The sequence below is a fragment of the Acanthochromis polyacanthus genome, chromosome 19 (assembly GCF_021347895.1).
Source record: "Acanthochromis polyacanthus isolate Apoly-LR-REF ecotype Palm Island chromosome 19, KAUST_Apoly_ChrSc, whole genome shotgun sequence".
NCBI lineage: Eukaryota > Metazoa > Chordata > Actinopteri > Pomacentridae > Acanthochromis > Acanthochromis polyacanthus.
Genome location: NC_067131.1, coordinates 32944920 through 32959454, shown reverse-complemented (window position 1 = coordinate 32959454; position 14535 = coordinate 32944920). Strand labels below are relative to the sequence as shown.

The 14535-nt window shown below is 40.7% G+C and overlaps 1 protein-coding gene across 1 annotated transcript; it reads right to left on the bottom strand.

Annotated features, from left to right (window-relative positions):
• Positions 1-122: 122 nt before the first annotated feature.
• LOC127531022 (ankyrin repeat domain-containing protein 22-like) lies at positions 123-6329 on the bottom strand. Its single transcript, XM_051939060.1, has 6 exons — positions 6231-6329; positions 4199-4390; positions 4009-4116; positions 3839-3916; positions 3252-3350; positions 123-3180 (listed from the first exon to the last, which is right to left on the bottom strand). Exons 1-6 carry the CDS (start codon positions 6249-6251, stop codon positions 3103-3105), a joined length of 576 nt encoding a protein of 191 aa, XP_051795020.1. The 5' UTR covers positions 6252-6329; the 3' UTR covers positions 123-3102.
• Between the last annotated feature and the right edge of the window lie 8206 nt (positions 6330-14535).

Sequence of the window (14535 nt, the reverse complement as noted above, 5' to 3'; positions counted from 1 at the left end):
ACATTAACAGATTTTTAGAGTTTAGAAGATTTTGTCGGAACTGATCGTCTTCAGTTTCTGATCAAGCTGTGTTTCATTGACATTTCTGGTTTTAAATGGTTGAATAAATCAGAAACACAGCAAACAAGTTAAATTTTATTAACACAATTTGATCGTGAAACACAAAATTTAATCTGAAATGTATAATAATCAGATTCAGTTCAATATCTACAAGTATTTTAATACAAATAAATGTTTTTGTTCATTTTATAGACATTTTCTCGTCTGTAACAGACTGGAGTCAGCTGGTTAGCTTAGTGTAGCATTCAGAAATCACTAGGAAGTGCAGCTGAACAGCTAGCAGTATCAGACATAATATTCATAGCTAGAGGATGTTATGGAAGCTGCAACAGTTAGCATACAAAGACTGGAGGCAGTGGGAAACTGTTAGCCTAGCTTAGTACGTCTGGAAAAAAAGGAAAACTGTTAGCATAGCTTAGCTTAAAGTCTGAAACAAGATACCATTAGCCTAGCTTAGCACAATGTCTGAAAGAAGAGGGAAACTTAGCATATCTTAGCTCAAAGTCTGGAAGAATATACTGTTAGCCTAGCTTGGCAGAAAGACTGGAAGCAGTGGGAAACTGTTAGCCTTGCTTAGCACAACGTCTGAAAGAAGAGGTAAAGTGTTAGCATCGCTTAGCACAATGTCTGAAAGGAGAGGAAAACTGCTAGGCTAGCTTAGCTCAAAGTCTGCAAGAAAATGATACCATTAGCCTAGCTTAGCACAATGTCTGAAAGAAGAGGGAAACTGTTAGCTTTGCTTAGCTCAAAGTCTGGAACAAGATACAATTAGCCGAGCTTGGCACAATGTCTTTAAGAAGAGGGAAACTGTTAGCATAGCGTAGCTCAAAGTCTGGAACAAGATGGGTCATTCCATACCAAATAGACAAAAATCCAGAGAAGTGGTTGCACCCAGCACCTCAAAATTGCTTCATTTTTTTTTTACCATTCTTTGGTACATTTCATTGGGAAAGCCAAAATTTTGAGGTCCTAAACCCAATCCTCATGGTTCTACACTGACAGTCATTAAAAACTTTGAGACCATATTTTTCAACATAATTTTTATTTTGAAGCCCCAAACTGGATTTTCTTCGTATGAATCATTTGTTTAGCATATTGGCATACAGAAACAAAAATCTAAAGTTTGAAGAATGATTTCAAAATAAAGAATTTCACAAAAGAAAACGGCACCTGCCAAACACAAAGTCACAACAGTCAATACCGAGTATGGCCTCCATTTGCTTGGATGCAGGCAGCAATCCGTCGGCGCATGCTTTGGACCAGGCTTCTGATTGTGGGTTGGGAACAGCCCATACGCCTGGATACATCACTGTAGCTCAAAGCGGCCTCCACCATACCCAGTGCCCGGAGACGTTGTTCATGTGATAGACGCGGCATGATGCTGTTCACTGGACTAACAATGGTGGCCTTTTTTGGGCCTTTATATAGGCCTTCAGAACCCATTCTCACATTGTGCAGATACTCACTGAGTGTTGTTTGGTGTGTATTTGGTTCACTTTTGCAAAGTGACCAACCCATGTGCAATGAATCATGACAAAATGACAACTCATCATTATCTCCACTACCAGGGCACTAGATCATCAGTAAATCCACAATGAATCATTACAACCCCCCTACAAGTAGAATTCTGCCTACATTTATACCTCAAAGTTTCTATTGACTGTCAGTATACAAGGGTCATGTTTTTAAGTTTCTGTCTGTAATTTTTTTCAGTTTTCACAACTTTATATCTCAGGAACCTCTCAACATATCTGCTTAAGATTTTCAGGACTAAAAATATGTATATAGTACATAATAATTTGAGCTTCAAGCAAGGTATATGTCTCATATATTTTGTATACCAGACCTCTCAATATGTGAAAAAATTCTTAAGACGAGCTTTTCATATAATGGTTCAGTTTGGTAGGATCCAACATAAATAAGTATCAAAGCATGACCAGTACTGAAAATGTTATTCACAACCTTGCAATAATGTCTCAAACATTGGTCATTAGCAAAAAATGACTATTTTTGAACTAAAATTTCAGAATGTGGACAAGGTTGTACAAGTTTCATACTTAGCAAAATTTTCAATCTTTATCTTAACTTTAAAAAAAATTACAAAAGAACTTTGGTTCTGCTTGTCATCATCTTGAAAATGAGGCACAAAGTGTACAGGGGTAGACGTTTTTGACTAGTTGGTGGTTTCTTACAAATTACAACCTAAACAAACTAGACGATCAAATGTCACTAAATTAAACATTAGAGACATGGAAGTTATTCAGACAACATTTTTTTTACTTTGCTCTCCACAAGTCCTTAACTCTCTTCAAAATGCTTGCATCAGGAAACCTTAACGCCTCCCTAAACCAACTGCATCAGGCACTGGGACAATGCTAAGTACCTAATAAATGCATTTCATTTTGGAGCTTATTGTAATATTATGCACTTTTTAAATGGTTGTGTCTCAACAGATTTTCATCATAACACTTGTCTGACCACTTTATTTTATGCATCTATATACGTTTAAAAGAACTTGAAAATTTGAAGAAGATATATTGAGTACTTCCTGAGTTATTAGGGTTTGAAATCATCAAACAATGACAGACGGAGTTTAAAAATTAAGGACCCCCCTCCTTCAACAGGCTGTAAAATGAAAACCAGTGGGCCTGTGAGGCTGTAACTTTGGGGTTTTCAATCATTTTTACCCTTCTGCAGAATAACAAAAAATGAAGACAATCTGAGATGGTGGTGCAACTGTCTTTAGTCTATGTGATATGGAATGACCCAGATACAATTAGCATAGCTTAGCACAATGTCTGAAAGGAGAGGAAAATTGTTAGCATAGCTTAGCTCAAAGTCTGGAAGAAGGAGGTACCGTTAGCCTAGCTTGGCACAATGTCTGAAAGAAGAGGGAAACTGTTAGCCTAACTTAGCATAGAGTTTGGAAGCAGTGAGAAGCCAATAACGTAACTTAGAATAAAGTCTCCTGGTGGTGTTTTTGTTTCTTTCTGTTGCCCAAAGACCAGAATCTAATTATTCCATTAGGACCTCAGCTCTCTGTCAGCGGCTCTTCTTCAACATGAGTTCGATCTTCTTGAACTTCAGTCGGACGGCGATGTCCAGAGGAGTTTCTCCGTCCTGTGAAACCAAACACAGTCAGGTTTGTTCTCACAGCAATGGACAGATTTAGTTTGTGTTTGTGCTCCTACGTTGTTCCTGATGTTGGTGTCGGCGTTCCGTTGGAGCAGCAGAGGAACCAGACGGAGACTCTTCCTCTGACAGACGTAGTGCAGAGCTGAGTTTCCTTTCTGAACAGTGGAGACCACAGCAGGAGATCAGCGAGCTGTATCTAAACCACCTTCTGCGGTCATTCAACACAAAACTGAACTGAGATCAGGTTCAGTCTGGAGATCTCAGATCATAGAATCAATAAAACACCCAAAGAACAGAGGAGCAAGTAGTTGGAGATCAATCCAGCATGGAGAAACATCTACAGACGATGAGCAGAGAGGAAACATGGAGATAGAAAAACATCTACAAGATGAGGAGATGGTAGGAGCTTCAGGAGAAACCAGCTGACATTTCTAGAAATGTCTTGGTTTCTCTTGAAGTTCCTGCCAGGACCTGATGACTGAGAACCTCCACCAACATTAGTTCAGAGTTTGTTTTACGTCACATTTGGTGCAGCTCCACGTTTCCGTATCTCTGCTCTAGTCTGACTGTTCTAAAGGTTCTAGTTCTGGTTCTGTTAAATGTTCTGATCCGTTCTAGGTCTGGTTCCGTTAGACGGACTCACGTAGTCCACGGCGTTGATGTCTGCTGTGCTCTCCAGAAGCTCCTCCATCATGGCGGCGTTCCGTCTCTGCCGCTGCAGCTGCAACACAAACACACACATCTCACACACACAACTACACAACACAGTGATGATGTCATCCCCACGCAAGCTGCCGATTGGCCGGTTAGTACCATGATGAAGTAGCCGAGCAGCAGGACGGGCATCAGGATGGAGATCATCAGGTAGTCGAGAAGAGACAAGGTCCTCCTGGACGCATAGTGGAGACAGGTCCTCTGTTTCTGGAGGTCAGACAGGAGGACCGAATTAGTTCTCATTGGTCAACACTAAAAGGGACGCGATAACATCATCAGGAGGCAGCACCTTATTGGTCAGGTGGATGTCGGCCTTGTTGTCCAGCAGGTATTTGACGGTAGCCAGGTTGCCGTGGCGACAGGCGGCGATGAGGGGCGTGTCCCCACTGTCCTGGTCCTGGACGTTCAGGTGAGACGGGTCGACTGTCAGCAGGTGATACAGCTGATGGATGTCTGAGTCGTACGCCGCCTGACAGGACGGCTGGAAGCAAAACCAGTAAAACCAGCTGGTTATCAGACTGGAAACCAACCAGGCTTTAGAGGGAACGTCCTACTGACTGGAATGATACAGTAGGTTTTATCGTCGATACCAGATTTAATCTGAGGTAAAACCTGATGCTAACATTATAAAACCTCATGCTAACTTTATAAAACTTGATCCTAGCTTTACAAAACCTCTTGCTAACTTTATAAAACCTCATGCTACCTGTTCTTGAGAGCAGCTTTATTGTATTTCAGCTGTTTGAAATGCAGTTTACTGACCATAGAGAAGCTAACAGAAGCTACCAGATGGAAACACAGTAACCCACCCAGTCCTTGTTTACTCAGTTAAAGTTTCCACAGAAATCTGAACATTAGAGCTAAAGTTAACCATGTTAGCTGCACAGCATGCTAACACTAAGGATTGTCCTGTTGTATGGCTAATAGTAATGCTAGCCCATTAGCCACGCAATATATTAACCCCGGAAACTTTGTATTGTTGTAGCTAATGCTAACATTAACCACATTAGCTCCACAATGTGCTAACACTAAGGATCCTCCTGTCATTGTGGCTAATGCTAATGTTAGCTATATTAGCTACATTAGCAGAAGCAAACATCCCCAGAACCTTTGTTGAACGTCTGCAAGTTAATGAGACAAACAAACTGAATATAGTGAATTTATGAGCTGCTGCAGGTTCCAGATGTTTAACTCAGAGTTCTGTCTGTCTGCAGGTTCCACGTTTTCTCTCCGCATATTTTGCTGATAGTTTCCAGCTGAAGCTTCTTCTGGCTGCTGATCAGAGAAAACAGAATCAGAGCAGCAGAACCAGAGGAGCTTCAACGGACCGCAGTTATTACGACACGAAATAAACCAGTAAAAACACAGCTAAACCAGTAAACACCCAGTAAACACTCATTTAAACCAGTAAACACCCAGTTTAGGACCCGTCTGTCTGTCTTTCATTGTTTCTTGTCTGTTTTTAAATATATGCTAAAGCTCATTCTATAATTTATGATCAATATCAGTCATCAGATTAATCAATAATTAAAGGAACACATCTGGAAAAATTATCAGAAATCAGACTGATTGAAATATTTCCAGTACTATTCCTTTAATATTTCTGGAATATCTGAAAAATATTTAATGTATTTATTATACTTTTCTTTAATATTTAAATTCTTGTCAAAAGAAAATACCTAACAATATATGTGGATAGAGAATAATATTATATAATATATAATGTCAAATCACCACTCGGCAGGGAACTGAGAATTCAAGCTAGGTAGCTAGCGCTACAGCAAGCTAATGTAGAATAATGTTCATAGATTAACATGAAGGGAGCTAGTTAGCTAGGTAGCTAGCACTACAGCAAGCTAAAGTAGCATCATGTTCATAGCTTTACATGGAGTGATCAGAAATCAATCATTCACAAGGCGAAAGTATTGATAATCACTGATAATTATTGATAATTATGTATAATTGTTGATCATCACTGGTGGGTTTTTATCCTGCCACATGTTCGAGAACAGTTTGTGTTCTGCTCAGACTGAAGAACTCTGAAATTAAAACAGTTTTTCAATCAGCCGATCGATTACAAACTGATAATTCTGATCGATAAATTCACTTCACACGATCAAACAACCGATTCAGTCTGAAGGCTGCGACAGTTCCCTGTCTCTGCATCAGACCACCTGTTGATTTGTTTGTTTGCCTGTTGGTCTATTTGTTTGTTTGTTTGTTTGTCTTTGGTACACTGGAACTGTTACGACCTTTCAGAATAAAGGATTAGAAATCAGTTTGCTTCGATCAGAAAGTAGAAAAGTAAAATCTGTTCTTACCTCCGAGTAAACCTGCCCCATGATGGTGAGCGCACCTGGACACGTCAAGACACCGAAAAGTCAGCACGAGTACGTCCGGGCCGTCATTTCAAAATAAAGGTCTCGGGAAAAATATTTTTATTTCCAAATGAACATTTTGCAAAAAAAAAAAAGATTTCTAAATCCATTCCATTTTTATAAACTAGCTGGCAGAAATCGTAAATAACGATTTATATGTTTATTTATTGTGTGAAATAATAATTTTGACAGAGGGACATTGTTGTTGTTTCTAATATACTGTAAATTATTTTCCTGTTAAAGTTCTCCAGGTGCATGATGGTCCATCAGAGCTGCACTGGCAACATAAACACTACCAACAATAACCTAACTCAACAAATAACAACAACAGCAACAAACACAAGACTGAATAAATACCACAAATATATTCAAATAACATCTGAGTTAATCAACTACTCTGACTCATAAACAGCTCCTTCATGTCTTCATTTATCTTCTGAAACGGTTTTACTGTGACGAGAGGCTTTTATTTTGTAGTGTTGTTTCTCTTCCGTTCCTCTGGTTGTGAATCTTCTGGTTCTCCTTGGAGCAGCCTGGAGCCAACAACAGGATCAGACACATCCACTGAGTCACCACCACAGAATGAAGGTCTGAGAACCTGGAACCTGTTCTGAGGAAACATCAGCTGATCGATCAGACAATCGATTGATCAGCTGATCAGATAATCGATTGATCAGCTTCTGATTGATCGTCAGGAAATAAATCAGAGCAGCTTGAAGATCCAGCAGATGGAGCCAAAATCCACAGAACCGCCTTCAGCTGGAGAACTGAAGGAACACCAAAGGAAGAAACCTCTGAGCCAGAACCAGGACCAGAACCAGGACCAGGACCAGGACCAGGACCAGGACCAGGATCAGGATCAGGATCAGGATTAGAACCAGAACCAGAACCAGGATCAGAGACTAGAACCAGAACCAGAACCAGGATCAGAGACTAGAACCAGGACCAGAGACCACAGAGGTCCAGCTGAGCTCCACAAACAAAATCATCAGAAACAGACACAGTTAAACAGATGTAGTAGTAGTGGTAGTAGTAGTCCTGCTAGTAGTAATAGCAGCTGTAGTACTAGTAGTGCTAGTACTAGTGACAGTAGTAGTAGTAGTAGTTGTAGTACTGGTAGTAGTACTAATAGTACTAATAGTAATAGTAGTGGCAGTAGTAGTACTCGTCGTAATCGTACTATTATTTCTCTTTGCGTCTCTCCTCAGTTTGGTGTCTGGAAAGTGTGTCAGAGTGAGACATTACAAAGGTCCCATCTTTGTGGACGCGGTAGTGCGCATGTGCATAGATCACATAGAAGCTGTAGTGAGTCATCTGTTGACAGAGACGATCTCTGCGGCCTCCATCTGTGAAGCATCCGGAGCTTTCAGCCATTTTACCGCCGTTTCTTCACACCTGCCGAGCCGCGGCACCGCCTCCAGCCGGGGAAAGAGTCCTCCAGCCGGGGAAAGAGTCCTCCAGCCCGGCCCTCCAGCGACCTCTGTGCTCCACATGTGGCCGAGGGATGCCGTCTGTCTGCGGGCATAGAAGCGACAACGAACCGGTAAGTGTCAGTCTGGAACCATCGTTGTTAGTGACAGAACCAGAACCTGCTGGATCCGTTTGATACCAGTACTCCTACTGGGTAAATGCAGTAAACTATTCATTATGGATTGTTTTTGTCTTTTTAAAATCTATTTTTGTTTTTTAATTGTTAATTTAAAGTTTTTAGAAGTTTTATTTATTTTTCTGTTATTTATATTGACATTTTTTAACTTTGGCTGTGTAAACATTTTTTATTTATTTTACCGTTTTAAATTTCATGTTATTTATTTTTAGTTGCTATAATCTTTAGAAATGTTTATTTTCTTTTTATTTTTTCTTGAGTGCTTTTTTCTATTTCCATACTTTTAAAATCACGTTGATCCTCAGTTTGTTCCACCGACTCTTTCTTTCTTTCTTTCTTTCTTTCTTTCTTTCTTTCTTTCTTTCTTTCAGAACTGAACCCGTCTCATTGAGACTAAATCTGGTTCTGGTTCAGCAGCTCACTGATTATTTATGGTGGAAACAAAACATTTGTGTTCTTGTTTAGTTCCTTAAATTAACAGAAACTTCTTCAATCAGCTGAATGTTGTGATTAGTGAGGAAATCTGAACTTTTAGCGGTAGTTTGACTCCAGAACGACTAAATGTGTGTTTAAAGAGTGAAAACCTCCTCAAATCAGAAACTCCTGACTTCCTGTTTATTCAGAGGAACTGAATGCAGACCAACAGGTTCCTGTTCTGCTGATTCACCTCAAACCAGAATCACAGCTCAAGTCCTGCTGATAGATTTAAATCCTGCACCCGCATCCAGGTGTAGAGCTCTGGAAGGAAATCTGGATGGTTTGATGATGGCTTGATGATAATGATGATGATTTCTTTTTCTTTTTTTAACTTTATTTTTGTTATCTTTTACAAATACAAAAAACAAACACGTGGGACATGTTGAGACATACACAACAAGATCAAATCAAAATTAAAAGATAAATTAATAAATTAAAGGAGCCATACCTGATTTTACAAAGCTTACAAAGCGGGGTTATCCAAATTTGAAATGGTTATTTTCTGGTTCAAACTCATCTCAAACCCTCCCAATGCATCTACAGCCTCAAAATTCCCCACAGGAATGATTCCAAAACCAAGGGAGGAACAATGTCAACCACAGTGACGGTCAAAACCAACCTAAAACCTTCAAGAACCTGTGTGCCTCCTTGACACACTCCTCCCTCTCTACACACGAAAGGTCAGAACAAACTCCACTTCAAAAAAAAAAAAATCAAGCATAGCTCCTCCAAATCTAAACATAATAGATCTATGCAGCGTATTCCTTTGAATTTTTCAAGAGTCTAGCGTTGAAGTGAGAACAGTCCATTTCTCCCATTTGTCTTGACGTTGCTCTTCTTCAGTCCTTAGTCTGCGGGTCAAAATTTCCATCTCCAGTATTCCAGAAACAATTTGTTGCCAATCATTGATCGTTGGTGGGTCCAATTTTCTCCATTTTTTTAGTAATGGTCTTTTTGCAAGCCGCAAGTAGTATTTTTAGTAAATATCTATCATTTTTGTTTGCTTCATTAATAGTAATAGAACCAAAATACATTAACAAGCATGTATTAGGAGTTGAATATCCCAATATCTTAACAATTGTTGAGTGGACATCATTCCAAAATGGTGCAAGTTTGTGACATAACCAAAAAATGTGTGCGTGATGCACATTAACCTCTCCACATTCTCTCCAACAAGGTTGTACTCTGGATACATATTTAGCCGTAAATTTAGGAGTTATAAAATACCGTATCATATTTTTCCAGCAATGCTCCCTCCAAATTCTAGAAGAAGTTGTTGATTGTTGGATTCTCCAAATATTGAACCATTCCTCCTCTGAGATACCAACACTTAATTCTTTCTCCCATTTCTGTTTCACGTCTAAAGTATTACAACCTCTTTTCCTCATTAAATGCTTATAAAGAGAAGATATGTCTGAATTTTTTAGGCTGGTATATTCCAACTATCATTTTTATGATATCATTGTTTAGAAGGTTCACATTGTGTTTGATTGTGTTGTCATAAAAGTCTCTTAGTTGTAGGTAGTGAAAGTAGTCTTGATTAGTTCAGTCAAATTCCTGCTTTAACTCTTGACAACTCTTAAAGCTGCCATTCTTAATCAATACACACCAGGCTGTTATGCCTTTACTTATCCACTGTTATATGTATGATCATGAGTACCTGGGATAAAGTGTTTATCATAAGCCGGCCACTAAAGTAGAGGAAGTTCATTTTTTAGGTTGTATTTTCGTATTATAGTTAGCCACATTTCCAGTGTGAAACGAGTCACTGTATCTACTTGTTTGAGACTATTCTTGATTGTTTCTGTCTCTGCCAAAATACTGGTTATTTTTCTTCCCTGTATAGTTTGTTCAGTATTTTTCCATTTTGAAACATAATTTTGATCGCACCAATTCATTATAGGAGTTAATTGAGCTGAATGGTAGTATTCTTTAAGATTGGGCAGAGCCATTCCTCCACTATCTTTTACTATTTGTAATTTTTCAAATTTGATTCTTGATTTTTTTACCATTCCAAATGAATCGTGATATGAGTTTGTCCCGCAGCTTGAATTGTTTTTCTGGGATTTCTATGGGGAGTGCCTGGAAAAGATAAAGGAGGTGAGGCAGAACATTCATTTTAATAGCCTCAATTCTAGAACTCAAGTCCAGAGTGAGAGAGTCCCATCTGGCTATATCATTCCTAATTTCTTGATCCACCTTGGGGATAGTGGCATCATAGAGTTTCTCAATTTTTTTTGTTAACGTGACTCCAAGAGAAGACATATTCTTGCAGTTCCAACTCAAATTATATTTTTTCTTTATAAATTCTGGGGAGTAATTCATTGTTAATATTTGTGTCTTGGCCAAGTTTATTTTGTATCCAGAGTAGAACCCATACATCTCCAAATTTTGAATTAGAGTGGGCAAAGATGTTTCTGGGTTTTTTAAATAACAAATTACATCATCTGCAAAAAGTCCATCAACATTTGAGTCATTACCAATTTGTATACCCCGATATCTTCATTTTGTCTAATAAATTGGGCTAAAGGTTCTATATAAAGTGCAAAAAGGGTTGGGGATAGGCTGCATCGCTGGCGAGTTGAATGTTCCAGTTGTATATTGTCAGTTAGACTACCATTAACTTTGATTCGGGGTGTGGGCGATTGGTAGAGTGTCTTGATACATTGAACAGCCTTTGCATTGAAACCAAACTTCTCTAGGACTTCATACAGGAAAACACAGCTAACGCTATCAAAGGCCTTCTCTGTGTCTAGACCTACTAGTACCGCGCTAATTTGCTCCTTTGTAATATAATCTATGATATGAAGACTCCTAATATTATCCATCGTATGGCGACCCTTGATGAATCCAGTTTGGTCTTCATCTATAAGATTGTCAACGCATTGTTCATACCGTTTTGCGAGAATAGAGGTGTGGTTTGATGGTTTAATGATGATTTGGTGATGATGGTTTGATGATGATGGTGTGATGATGCTTTCATGATGATTTGATGGTTTCAGTCCACTGATTTGAGGCAGAGTTTGCTCTGATTAACCATGCCTGACGTACGTCAGCGGGGTTACTGCATTTGCTTCGGAATCTGGCTGGGTAAGTATGTATGTGGGTGTGTGTGTATGTCCGGTCAGATATCTCTGCAAGTGCTGAAGTCAGGATAATCAAACTTGGCACTGAAGATCAGTCTAAGACCACCTGCTCAGTTGTGGAGTTGCAGATCAAGTAGGAAGGGAGATACGTAGGATGATCAAAATTGATAGAGTATCATGCATGGGCGTGGTTCTGCCCTCTACTGGGGGCTCGTCTCGTTTCTAGCTGATTTCAGTGGGGCTGCACAGTGGGAGTAGTGGTTAGCACTTTTGCCTTGCAGCAAGAAGATCCCCGGTTCAAATCCCGGCCTGGGATCTTTCTGCATGGAGTTTGCATGTTCTCCCTGTGCATGCCCGGGTTTTCTCCGTGTACTCCAGCTTCCTCCCACAGTCCAAAAATATGCTGTATAGAGAATGGATGGATGATTTCAGCTGATCTTAGAACTGATGTCTGTCTCTCTTTGGGCTGACTTCAGGTTGATTCTGTGATGATTTCTGTGATTTCATGAAACTTTCTGGTAAATTTTTGGACTGATTTCAGATTTTAATTGATCGATGTGAGATTCAGTTTTGTCTGATTTCCAACTGAAATTAAGTTTAATCTGGGCTGATTTCAGGCTGATTTCAGGTTGATGTTGAGCTGATTTCAGGCTGATTTCAAGCTGATCTCTAGCTGCTGTTTGGATGTGAGGACAGACTGTCTTCGCTCTGGGATGTGAATGTTTTTTTTGTGCAGCAGGTTTGTAGCCTCTAGTGGTTTAGCTGTTCTGCCTGATCCCAGCAGCTACGACATTACACACGCCAAACCAGCATCAGCTTCTGTTGTTTGATGTCACACTGAACACGCGGCGTTAGAGACGTCTGGTCACAGCGTTTAGATGGTGGAGTTTCAGGGTGTCTGAGGATCTTGTAGAAGCTGCTGTTCACCTCACAGTTTGTGGTTTCTGTCAGACGGTTGTTGTCCTCTGTGGGAGCGTTGGTGGACGTTGTTCTTCTCTGAACCTGGATGAGATGCTGTTTGTGGAGACGACGGTCTGAGAGTCCCTTGGTTCCACAAACTGCCAGCCTGGATTCACCTGTTGCCATGACGACAGCATCCAGAGTCAGACCTGGTTTTTCCCGTCGCCGGTGAAACGGTGAGGAGTGGGAGCTCCGCTTGTTCTGTCGTCTTCGCTAAAGTGGATGATGAATCACCAGGTGGTTAGCTACTGGTCACCATGGTAACCACACTGAAGGACGAGCAGCAGGAGGAGGATGATGAGGATGATGGAAAACAAAACTCCATCTCTGTGAATTTAGAGGAATTTTCTGAATGTCTCTGATTTCTATCTCCCTGCAGTGAAGCATCATGGGAGGTGGCAGATGGACGAGCCGACCGTGGGCCGAGCAGTGACACACACACACACACACACACACAACATGGAACAAGGCTTCAGCTTAAACACGTTGGTGAGTTCTCAGGGTTTTTACTGATATGAAGCCGAGGAAAGAAGCAGTTAGTGTTTGTGACTCGTTTTGTGGTTTTCTTGTTGTGTTGTTGTTGTGTGGTTTGTTGTTGTGTTGTTTTCTGGTTGTGTGGTTTCCTTGTTGTGTTGTTTTGTTGTTGTGTTATTTTCTGGTTGTGTGGTTTTCTTGTGTTATTTCCTTGTTGTGTGGTTTTGTTGTTGTGTTGTTTTCTGGTTGTGTGGTTTTGTTGTTGTGTTGTTTTGTTGTTGTGTTATTTTCTGGTTGTGTGGTTTTCTTGTGTTATTTCCTTGTTGTGTGGTTTTGTTGTCGTGTGGTTTTCTCTTCTTGTCGTCTCTGTTCCTGGCCTTTCCTTCTCTTCTCCTCCTTCACTCGGTTTCTTCTGGATGCGTTTTCTTTCTTTCTGTGGACAGAGAGCTTCTTATCCTCCAGCATTTCTTCATGGAAATGAGCTGCAGCACAAACGCTGCATTCAGGCTCCACCGTAAATCTCAGTTTTCTGCCTGGAAACACTATCCTTCTCAGCTCCATGTGTTCTGACCGTCGGGGCTCCAGAGTGACTCAAAGCTGGAAAAATATTCATGTCATTATTTATTTAAAAAAAGTAAAAACCTCAAGTGTCAACGAGGGATGTGCGCGACTAGTCGTTTAATCGTTTAACCGCCTACTCATTTATTAAACGTTTAGTATTTTACTAGTCGGTTAAATGCTGCATTAAGCATCATGCACCTTGTCCCCGACCAGGCGCCGCCTTGCAGCTCTTCGCTCGGCCGTGCGCCGCACACTCATCCCGTCTGGACTACCTGGTTGATCCTGCCAGTAGCATATGCTTGTCTCTTTTTCAACCCCCGCTATCCCCCTCATCATTAGCGGTGTTCTGACCACTCCAGCTACACCCACCACGTCCCTTCCTGTCCCCCCGAAGCAAAGCATCGGCTCCACTATGTGCTGCTCGTGGACTGTCATGGCGCACCGACCCGCTGCCGTTACGCACAGACGCAGCGGCACTTTCTGTCTCAGTGGACGACTGAACATCTTCATCAGAGGGTGAATATTCCTCTTCAGAATATGAGTAAGCCATCACTTGACAAAGTACTTTGTCAGCGTTGAGCAGACCTCTCGGTGAGTTTTCTCACTCTAAAATGTGCCGTCTTGCGCTCTGATACGCTCCGATGACGAGTCTCGTCTCCTCTGTTTTCAAACTCTGTAAACTCCAAACTTTGAATGAAAACACGCCCACAACTGATGCTCAGATTGAAGTTCCAGATGTCCGCCATCTCCTGGTGTACAGTACATGAGGCACACAAGGCAGTATATTTGAAGCTGTGGCTTGTTATGTTCAGCAATGGTGCTTGTCGCAATATTGCGACTTTGGCGCTTAAAGGGTTAAATTGCAAGTTTTCCGAACCGACTAGTCGCCAATAAAATTAGCGACTAGTCGGTTTGGAAATTAGTCGAAATTCCCATCCCTAGTGTCCACGGATGTTCAACCACTGGATCCTGAAGATGGTTCCACAGCCTCTTCCTGTTCTTCTGCAGCTCATTTTGATTCTGTCAGTTTATCCGTCTGGGACACTTCAGTTTCTCTGCGTCTTTTGTTTGTTTCCCTTCATGA